Genomic DNA, 11,116 nt, shown 5'->3' on the forward strand with positions numbered 1-11,116 from the left:
GCCTGTTGTTGCAGTTGAATTTCTCTGTTTGTTTGCCAGGTCTCCTACCTCCAGCCCCACGCCGCAGAGGAGAGCTCCCGCTGTTCCACCCGCCAGACCTGGGTCTCGAGGCCCAGCTCCTGGACCACCTCCTGCTGGTGGGTCCACGTTGGGTGGTGCCCCCCCTGTGCCCTCCAGGCCAGGTGCCTCTCCTGATCCCTTTGGGCCCCCACCTCAGGTTCCTTCTCGGCCTAATCGTGCTCCTCCTGGTGTTCCCAGGTAAGTCCTGAAATGCTACTCCATGCAGGTGGGATACGTCCAATTTTTGGGTAGCAGCCGTGGCAGTACTTAGCCTGCCTGGGCCATAGAAGGAGAATGGAGTGTGTGGTCTTTGGCTATTTGAATTGGGTCCATAGGCAGGAGCATCGTTGTCCACTGAGATTTCATTGTACAGATGAGGCAATGTCAAGGCAGCTCTTGGGAACAGAGGGGCAGCCTCTTCTGGTGGGGAAGCTTGGGGCAAGAGGACCATGTTCCCAAGAGCTTTATTAAAGCAATTGTACCAATGCCTCTGCTCACAAGTAGGTGGTGGTGACCAGAAAAATCACAGGACTGGAGTGACAGTATATCTTTCAAGGCAGTTTCCCTCTGCATAGGGCTCCCCAAAGTCTGAAGTTGCCCCTTTTTCTCCTGGCTGAGAGTTCTTCAAGGTGAGTTGGAGACACCTTCATCTAAGCTGTCCAGATGCTTTTTGGCTAGGAAAATATTGCAGTATCACTGGCAGGGAAATGGATTTTTGTTTTAGGCGTTTTTGTTGCTTCTGTAATTGACTTGAACATTTTCCAGTCTAGGGGGTTCAAATCACAGGGCTTTTGCTTTTTACATTAGGAGACTTAATTCCTTTTCTGTCAGTCACTTCAAACTCAGTTCAGCATAGTAGTAAGGGATAATCCCCTGTGCAGCTAAACACGTGCTCCTGAACAGGACTTAGGAGGCAGTCTGGAACCGGGAGTGCTTCTGTGTTGGGTACTTGGGTCTCCCATGAGGAAGGGAAGGTAATTTCAGAGTAAAGCATGAACGTAACCAGAAACTCCCCAGTGACGTGCCAGAGGGAACATTCCCTCATGGCAAATGCATCTCTTCCAGTGGATGCTGGTGGCACACGTCTAAAGCTTTGCCACTTTTTGTGACAACACCCAGATGGTCAATGGGTGGTGATGGTATGTGGCAGAGACAGTTCAGTCTTCCCTCTGTGATAGTGCCCCAGCTCATACTTGGTGCTGCCTGTTTGGAGGGGAAGTATTCTCTGCCCAGCTGTATCCAGCCCAATGGTGGATGAGTCCAAAGAGATTATAGACCAGTTTGACTCTGGTGTGTGCAAATGGTTTTACTTTCTTGGTGTCTCTGCCCCAGTCCTCCCTATGCACCTCGATGCAGCTCCCACAGTAACTTGTCCACATGTGTGTCTCAATGTTGCCCCAGGGACTGCAGAGGATGTCAGCGTGCATCTACTGTGTATTTTGGCTTTTGCTTCCTGTGATCCTGCTTTTCCATATACTGTTACTTTTGTGATTTTGGTTTTAGTATACTTATGCTTCTTTCTGTGTCCATCTTTCTTCTTTCACTCAGTTTCATTTCTTCACTCATGAAAATATTCTATATACCTGATCATCATTATAGGATTCCCCAAAAGGCCTGAAATGAATTGGCCTTTTTTAAGACATCTGTTATAGCCTTTCTTAATGGCTTTTCTGCCTTTTGAGGGGTAGAAGGGTTTAGGGGAAGGTAGGGAACAGCTTCTGGAACAGAGCAGAAACAGTGTTTCATAGTTAACTGAGTGATCCCTTGCTTTAGAAGGAGAGATGGTTGGATTGCATGCTTCTGACTGCCCTAATCTGGAGTTGAGAATGTAATTCCAGAAGCTGTGAAGTGATGCTCATTCTCTGATTCTTCCAGTTGTTCATAGACTCCTCCGGATCCTGATGCCAGCTTGTCATTTGAGTTCACTGATGAATGGAGAATTTCCAATGACAAGGGACTCTTTCTCTTCCTCTACTGTATATAGAATAAGAATGTTCCCTGCTAGCACTTGGACTTGGGTCCTTCTGCCATGGGTGAACGAATGCCATCTCCATTGTTGCTTTTTTTAACACCCATCTCTTCCCTTGCTAACCGGGCTACACGTGTGTGTGTGTGTGTGTGTGTGTGTGTGTGTGTGTGTAGCAAAGTTCTTGAATATGATGTGAGTGGGCTTTGCTGTAGAAACTGGTGTTATGGAGTGAACTGGAAGTCCATGGTTGTGGCTGGATGTACTTTGTGTGTGTAGGCACACTGATGCCCGTGTAGAAGTTTGGCAGTTTTGTGCCTCCAGTTGGTGTGAGCATCTGATTTTATGAATGATGAACTTAGACAAGTGTCACTCCTTTCTCATAAACATAATTGTATAGACACATGCTTTCATATATAAACACCACATGGTCCATTTGCTTGCACAGAAATGTTTTCCTCCATATTATTAAGGACCCTTACAAGACTTGCCACCCTTGCCACTGTACTTAGCATTTATTCAGTCTACTATGGAAGTCCATGTTGCCAAACACCTTTGGGAGCTGAATACAGCCAATATAAGGTCCTGTCTGTGTGCAATGAAGGACTGCATTCAGACTATATGCCTATTGGAGTTATGCAGGACGATTTGCTCTGGAAAAGAGAACTCTGAAGATACTCCTCCAGGTAATTTAGGCTCTTCAGTTTAAAATAGAAACTGTAGGTGAAAGAGTTTAGGCAAGCTCAAAGAAGAAATAAGAAAGTTTAAGTGAGAATGACTTAACCACTGGAAAAATCTGTTGAAGGAATTAATGGGTTCTCCATTCTTTGATACATCTAAGGAAAAAGATGCAAATGATCAGCATCACTGCAAGAATAACTTCACACAGCTTTATGACCTGAATTATTCAGGAAGTTGGAGTAGCTAATTGCATGATTTGTGACCTTCAAAATATAAGCCTTCACCTGCTGCTTCCCTTTTTGGGTAGTGCTCAGGAATGCATCTCCCTCTTTCCTGAGCCATTTGTTTCAACTCTAGCATTTCATATGGTCAGAAGATAGGAATCCTCAGTGAAAGTGAAGGTACCTGTGCCAAGACACAGGTATACTGCTGGTTCAGCAGGTATGAACCTTGGCCTGGGTGTGTGAGTGGTGGGTGAGTGAGCAATGGCCCGTAGGTGTGTGAACAGTCGGATGGCTTTCAGCGCACTCCTGTGCCCAGCAGCGTTCTGGATGTGTGCAGAGATGATGCTGTGACTGTGTATGTGAAGTCCTGCACGGTGGAGAGCAGTCTGACCCAGCAGTGCATGCTGGTGCCATGTTCTGGAGGGGGACGTGCAAACGTGTGTCTGTGCAAGCGCATGTGTCTCTGTTCCACCTTCCTGACAGTCTGTGTGGCCTCTGCCTTGAACTGTCTGAACTCCCATGTTGATTTCATGTTGTCTTTCAGAATCACTATCAGTGACCCCTGAGGACTGGCAGCCACGGTACGTTTTGCACTCTCCCTGCAATGCATGAGTCACTGTGTCCCCATCCTCCATTACTTTGCTCTGCAGCTCACCTCTGCTGCCTAGTTCTTGTATTAGTAACAGAGTCCCTTGTCCAATGAACCACCTCTGCCAGGATCTCATAAAAGGAGGAGTCTTGAACAGAAAAACTGGCTGATCAGAGACAAAGCAGCTGCTTGAGCTGCAGGAGCTGGGAAAGCCTCGGTACCTGACTTAAGGTCACTAGAGGATTCTTTTCTGCTTCTAGATAGAGGAGATGGGATGGGGGAATGAGCTCTGGCAACAAAGACTAAACTGTGTGTGTCTTTCATTTGGCTTATATCCATATTGACAGGGAGATCAGCTGAATGACCTCTGTTTTGGTTTGGTTTGTTGGCTCTGTTAGGATCAAGATAGAGACTTGGGGAGCTGTTAGTTCAGACTCCTCTTCTTATATTCTAATGTCTGGCTGGAGAAGTGCTCCCATTCTTGCTGTGTCCTTAGTGCTCATGGAAGGCAGGAGGAGTTTGGGTCACTAATATCAGGACTTCCATGTCTGAGTGCAGGGTGACTCTGACATTGAATGTTCCCTGTTACTCCTGTGTCCCATCATGACAGAAGTGAACTCCTTTTGCTTGTTCTCCACTTGACCCTCTCCCTTCTAGGTTACTCTTCTGCTTCCAATCTGCCTTCTCTCCTCTGCCTTCTGCCCCTGTGAGAAGAAGCCTTTAGTGATTTGTATCTTCCCCCCAAATACTCTGCCCTGACCTCCTGCCTGTTTCCCTTTCCTATCTCTCCCTGCATTTTGCAGCCTTGTTCAGTGATGTGGCAAGGTACTGGGGCAGGTGTACGTGTACTCTGCTGCCCCAACAACTCTTCCTTGTCCTGTTAATGCTGAGAGTGGGCATGAAGAGAGAGATCTAGCAAATTGTCCTGAGTCTTTTTTCCTGGGAACTTCCAGCCCTTATTGACAAAAAGGTTAGAGAGGGCAGAACAGGGCAGGTTTTTTGGGCCCCTTCTTCCTTTCTCTGTGGATGTTGTTTATTGAAGTGAAAGGTCTGACTGAGAGGAGTGGAGCAGCAGCAGTTCCTGTAGATTCCCTTGCTGCTGGTTGTGGCAGAGAGAACTGGGAGTGGGGTGTGTGTGCTGAAGCCCTATCTCAGTGGGAATAGCAGATATTCAAAGCCCTGTTCCAGGGCGGTGGGGGTCACAGCTAGCCCCCATCTTGCAGCAGATGTCTGTCTGTAACTACTGCATGTAACTGCAGTGAGAGCTGAGAGGTGCCACATCACATCAAACCAATGCAGGGATTTTTCAGTGATTGACATGTTCTTTGAGGACGTCATCCGTCAGCCCTCCTCAGTGATGACACACTGCAGAGGTGTTGGAGCAATCAGCAGTTTCCTCCAATACTCTGCCTGCAGCCCTAGAAACATGCATCTTGGTGAACAACCTCAGGAAAGACGCTTGCTGTTGTCTGTACCTCATTCTGGGACTCGCTGTTATTATGGGGCGTTCTGTTCTTAATCTGGCATGAAGAGCACCAAGGAAATAAAAATTAAAAACCAAAACACCAAAAAGCAAACAACTCAAAAAAAAACCCCCAACAAAAAACAAACAAACAAACAAACAAAAAAAACCCAACAAACCAAAAAAAAACCAAAAAAACCCACCCCAAACCTTTTGCAGCCCAAGGGAATAAAGTAACGTTCTATCATCTCTGTTAGGACCATATCATCAGAACTCTCTATTAGCCTGTTAGTTTCTAGATAGGACTAGCTCAGTGTTCGAGTCTGGGTATGGCTTGAAAGACTGACTTCAAGGGACATGACAGTCGGTATAACACGTCTCCTTGGGCTCCTGTCAGGACCCAAGTCATGCTTCCCTTGACCTGGAGACTGCCACAGGCTTCCCTGTGAGCAAAACTTTGTTTCATGTTGTTCTGACAGAAGAAAGTGACTTTTCAGTGATGTAAAAGGGCTTGGCTATCAATGTAGTGGGACAGACTGAAGCAGCATTTCAGGGGTGAATGTTGCTGTCTGAGAGACTTCTCTGTCCTTTTTTTGTGCTGAGAAAGCTTTCAGCCTTTTGTAACCTTGTCAGGCAGATTCTGAAAGTGTTTCCAGAAAACCTGAGCAGAGACAAAGCCTGTAGCTTTAAAAAGTGACAGCCTCTCCCCCTAAAATACCCTGAGTGCTGAGAGAAAGAAGTGTCTGCAGAAATCAATCGTAGTACGCTACAAAAAAAGCAGCCTATCTACCTGAAAATTATTCGTGCTCCTTTCAGCCCTATTCATTCTGGTAGGGTCAAGCAACCTCTCTTGCCAGAACACATTACATGGTCCAGCAACTTCAAGCATCCTTTTCATGTAAATCCACAGAGTCTGTTAACACAACTGTCCAAACTCCTGAAATGCAAACAGCCCTTCAAGCTTCTCAAAAAAAATTACTTCTAACACATGTGACAATGTTGCAGCATCTCACTGAAGGTTGAGCTGGTTTTGTAAGGTTTTAATTCAAGTGCTATTACTGTTCCAAGGGCAGTAGTAGCCATTTACATGGCTGCATTTACACATGAGCACCCTTTAGAGATAACGCACAGATCCCTCATGTCATGAAGCTCAGGTTCACAGATTCCCCAGCTGTAACATCTCATTGCAAGTTCTGCTTCTGGGAGATAGTATTATTTCAGCATCTTTCCAAGGTGGTTGCAGCTTCCAGATTAGCTCAATCCCATCATTATTTGCTGTACAGGAGCAGTAACTTGATTGACATGCTGACAGTGGGCTCTTGCAGTCCCCATTGACATTTTCAGTTGAGGAAATAACATTTGGAAATGGTTTATTGCCTTAAGCTTTTTTAATATATCATTTCCCAAGGCAAGGAACAACTGGTTTTAATTGTTTTGAGATCTGGGCCTTGATAGAGATGCAGCAATAAATTCTGCTGAGGTCTAATAAACAGGACTGTAGAGATGCTCTGGTTCCTTTGCTAAGATGAGGGAGCTTGCCCCAATTTATGGGAGTAGAGCTCCTCTGATGCCAGCATGATTATAGACTTGGACTCAGTACACAAGGAAGACTTCCCTACCTCAGAAAACTGTACTGGTGCAAATCTCCTCCAGTTCCTCAGCCCCTGTGTTAGGGGAGGGCCTTCATTGACAGCAGTCAGTTGATTCTCTGTAATCTAAATTAAAGTTTATCAGTGTGGAATTGTTCAGGCGTTAATTCCATGACACCTGGTTCTGTATGATCAATGCAAACACTTCCTCTCTACCTGGTCTACATCCTCTTGGGTTTGCTTTTTGCATCTTGGGCAGTTTGGACTGTAAAACTACTCTGGCTTGGTACTGAACAATTTAATTATAATGATACACCATCATGTGTAGGTTGTTTAGGTTGCAGACACTGCAGGGAGCATGCTTTAAAGGAAAAACACAGATTGGACTTGTTGACTTACAGAACACTTTTTTTATTTGTAGGCTTTTTAAAGCCTGTAGTCTGAGTCTGAAGTGATCTTCTGAGTAACGAGGGAGATGTCAGGCATGTTGTCTTCTGGGGTTCTGTTTTTTCCCCAGTCCCTTACAGAAAGGAGATCCTAGAACACTTTAATCTATGCAGAGACCAAACACTTGAGTTGCTGCCCACTTACCTAGCTAAAGGACCAGCAAAAGAGCTGGAACAGAATGGAGTAGCAGTTTGTTTTATTGAAGTAGAAGCTGCATTTGTTGAGCACCAGAAGTAGAGAACTGAAAGCAGCAAGCTCGCCCCTAACATCAAAGATCAGTGTCACGTATTGGAATAGGGAATCTCAGTGGCCTCGAGGGCAGGGGAAGAAGGTGCTCCTCCAAACCAGCCAAGAGCCTCTGACAGCAGCGCGTCTCAGAGGACCCCATCCATGCCGTGTGACTGTCATGTGCTTGATACAGGAGCTCACTGTTGTCCATGCTTCTCAACTCTCATCCCAGAGCCAGCACACTCACTGGCAATACATCTCTGCACTTCCAGATTTCAGAGGGAAAGCAAAACTTTGCTGTCCAGTGGGTTGCTTTACTGGTGATCCAGGCTGTGCAGAAAGGCCAGTGCGAGGCCTGATGTAAACCTGGAAGGCTCCTTCGTGGAGTTACACTCTAGTCGTTTGTGCCTCCAATTTTATTCTCTTGCTGGCTCAGGCGAGGTGGAGAAGCATGTGTGATTGTGACTGCGATTGCTGTGCTAACCACAGTGTGTGTTCTCTTGTTTTTGTTTTCTGCTTTTTCACAGCAGAAGGGGCCCTGCCTCACCTACTCGACCTACCATAATCCGACCGGCTGAACCGTCCCTCTTAGATTTATAACTCGAGGCTGTAGACAGCTGGCGACGAACGCCGTGCTGGCGGCTTCCCCATTCCACCCTCCCTTCCACAGCCACAGTCACTCTTCTCATCCATCCCACATCTCTGCCTCCCACCACCCCTTCCTGGTGTGTCGTAAAACACTAGCCTAGTGATCGAGCTCTTCGTCTTCACTTGTGCGTCCTGTATTGCTTTGTGAGCATAGAGTAGCCTTCATTCAGTGGCATGGATCCCTGAAGTACACAGGCTCCCCGGAGAGAGCAGCTGCAGGGACGTCCTTAAGTCCGAGTGGCAGCTGTCCATCCAGTAATTTCATCTGCCTGGTCTAGCCTGGATAAGTGTCCTGCCTGCATCTGTTAGCTGTAGCACCTAGGACTGATCTGTAGCTATTTTCTTTTCTTGTAGTTAAGAAGACAAAAGTGTGACTTAAAATTACTGTCAAAACATGTGACACCGTTAGGAACAGATTAAATGTCCTGTGTATTAGTTTGACTTCTAAGGTGCAAAAATTCATGTTGGGAACAGTGCAATCAACTTTATATCCAAGTGAGGCAGGGAGATCGAGAAAGGGGGGGACTCAATGGATTGGCATAGTCCTGCCAGAGTGAAGTCTGAGATAGCGCGCACACACCTCAGCGCGCAGGGAGCACACGGACCTGCTCGCGCTCAGCTCCCCGGACGAGCTGGGGAAATCCTGCTGGTGACACACTGGCTCCTGCCAGCAGTTCTCTTGCATCATCACTTTTGGCTGACTTTCCTGAACCCAGCAGGGAGAGGGGAATAGATACGCTGCTCCCCCCTTGCAAACGGACAACCAAATGTTTTCAGGGAGTTTGCTGTGTAATGTTTTGTTGAAAAATATTTCTGCTTTGAATAAGCACATCTTTCAGTGTTTTTGGGTACTGTGGTGACTTCTTCCGTAGCCTTTTCTTCTTGCATGTGGATGGTATGTGTTTGGGGAAACTTGTAACCGTTGTTGATCGCAATTCATCTTCTTAAGGTTTGGTTTTTACTTTTCATGCTACGTGTATTAAAAAAAAATACTTGAGAATTAAAAATATAACAACCCTGTACATCTCAGATGTCATGTCTCTACCAGAGCTAACTGAGCCACCTGTGTTGTAGGCTTTCAACCAGGCCTGATTCAGATTTATCTTATTTCAGTGCTATTGCTCTTTATTTCTGTTGTGGATCCTATTGTTCTGATGCTAGTTCCTGTCTGTATTTTAACTATTGTTTTACTACTTCTCCCTCTTTTCCTTCCCTTCCCCTTTTCCTTTTTTCTTTGTTTTTTTTTTGTCTTTAAACTCCAGCCGGCCGGGTAAGGCCAGTCCCTCCCGCCCGGAGAGCCCAAAACCACCATTTGACATGTAGGCCTGCTCCCTCTGAGACTTTTGCCTGCCTCTTAGCTGTTCTGTCCTGGAATGGTCTGACTCGAATCTCACACATGGCTTGTTTTGTTTGTATTTTGTGACACACGCATATCAGATGTGATTGTAGTGAAACACTTTGTTGTTTTTTTTTTTTTCTTCCCAGCTGCTTAAAGGAGTTAAACAAGTATATTGTAGTAATGAGAAACATATCTTTACTGTTATAAATATCTATAAATATATATATAAGATGAAAAATCTATATATGTCCAGGTGTTTAAAGCCATTTGTGCTTCCATGTGGATTCTAAGAAATACTTAAGTAGGGAAAGAATATCTATATACATATATATACACACACACACACGCACACATCCAAAAAGTTAACCAAATCCTAATGTTGAGTTTTTGAGCTGATTGTTGAATTCTCTGCTGTGTGCAGTTGGGTTATTGTATTACCCCAGACTTGTGGGTGAACTGTCTCAGTGCTGGTAGTAGCTGTGATGCAGTTTGTGATCTACCTGTCACTCTTGTTTATTGGATGAAATAAACTATCATTTCTGTATAATGAAGGTCTCCATGACTAGAATAAAACCATCTCTTTCTCTGGGTGATTTTCACACTGTGTTTAATTATAACCTGATCTTTTCATCCCATAGAGCTTAAAAAGCTATACATGCAAGCAGCTGCTGTCACTGATAGGGAAGGTGGAACAGATCTGCATCAGCAGGGGTGTCCAGGAGCTGCAGTAGAGTGAAACAGCTTGTCAGATGTGAAAGTTAACTCCCTTTCTCCGTTGTAAAGGAAAATTCATGGAGGTGCTTCAGTGACTGGACATACAGAAGGTGGGAGTTTTGCACACAAAATTGCTTGGTTTTAAAAAGGTATTTTTGCCTAGGCTGTTTGTGGAACACAGCAAGCAGGTGTTGAGTTGCAGTTTCTCTGTCGGGTGGTGTCTTTTGGGCCCCTATTTGAAGTGCAGTCTAACACACAGGGCCGTCCCTACTTGGGAGTTGCTTTTAAGCTGAAGAGGGATTTCTGCCCTGATACAAACGGAGTCAACCTGTTCCTGCTGTCTCCATCCAAAACAGTGAGTGCTGTAGTCTCAGATCATGGTTGCTGCTTCCCACAGTGATAAGCATCTCTCCATAATTCCTGAATTTAGCACTGTTGTCATCCCAACAACTGCAGCAGATTCGTTAAGCCCCTGTGTAACGGGGCTCCAGCCCTACTTCTGCAGGAAGGGACCAGGAGCGCTGGGGTTGCTGACTTAAATCACTGTAACATCAGTGCCTGATAGCTGAGTGCTCTTGGCTACAGCTGACTGTGATACTTGGGGCATCTCCCTAGCACCCTACTAAGACTTTAATAAGCTAAAAATCTCCTTGAAGGTTTTATTTGTAGTACTGTTGTGGGTTGAGTGAACAGACTTGATTTCTAGCAGTTCCTTCCTATGTGTGTTCTAGCTCTCTCCATCATCTTGTTGTGTTGTAACCGCAGCTTCTAGGCAACTGAGGCAATAACCATTGCTTGCCCTACCCTGTCCTATTTTCTTCCGTCACTGAACTGTTCCTTATTTTGCAGAAGTAGAAACCTCTAGTGGCTGGTTGTCAGAGGTTAAGCATGTTTGATGAGAATACCTGCTACCCTGCCCCTGATCGACAACCTTGTCACACCATGTTCTCTTTCCAGCATAACAGCTGTTTCCTGTTGTTTGGTGCTTATGGCCTTTAAGAAGCATTTTTCTACCTTTTCCTGAAATCAGATGTGCAGAGGCTGTTCAGCTGCTCCCATTTAAAGCTACTCTGTGTCAGCTGAACAGCAGTTCCTGCTCTTAGTTCACTCCAAGTAAAGGTGGGGTCAGGGCAACACTCCTAAAGGGAAGGGGGTACAAAATGAACCTG

The 11,116-nt window shown here is 45.6% G+C and overlaps 1 protein-coding gene across 1 annotated transcript in view; it reads left to right on the plus strand.

Moving 5' to 3' along the window:
- Positions 1–9,820, plus strand: part of DNM1 (dynamin 1) — a 45,713-nt gene extending 35,893 nt beyond the window's left edge. Inside the window, exons 21-23 of the mRNA XM_026860675.1 lie at positions 40–258; positions 3,476–3,512; positions 7,774–9,820. Coding sequence (XP_026716476.1) covers positions 40–258; positions 3,476–3,497 — 241 coding nt within the window. The 3' untranslated portion in view covers positions 3,498–3,512; positions 7,774–9,820. The remainder of the gene's footprint in view (positions 1–39; positions 259–3,475; positions 3,513–7,773) is intronic.
- Positions 9,821–11,116: the final 1,296 nt, after the last annotated feature.

This window comes from Athene cunicularia, assembly GCF_003259725.1.
Source record: "Athene cunicularia isolate RWA chromosome 17 unlocalized genomic scaffold, athCun1 chr17_part1, whole genome shotgun sequence".
In the NCBI taxonomy this organism is placed as follows: Eukaryota; Metazoa; Chordata; class Aves; order Strigiformes; family Strigidae; genus Athene; species Athene cunicularia.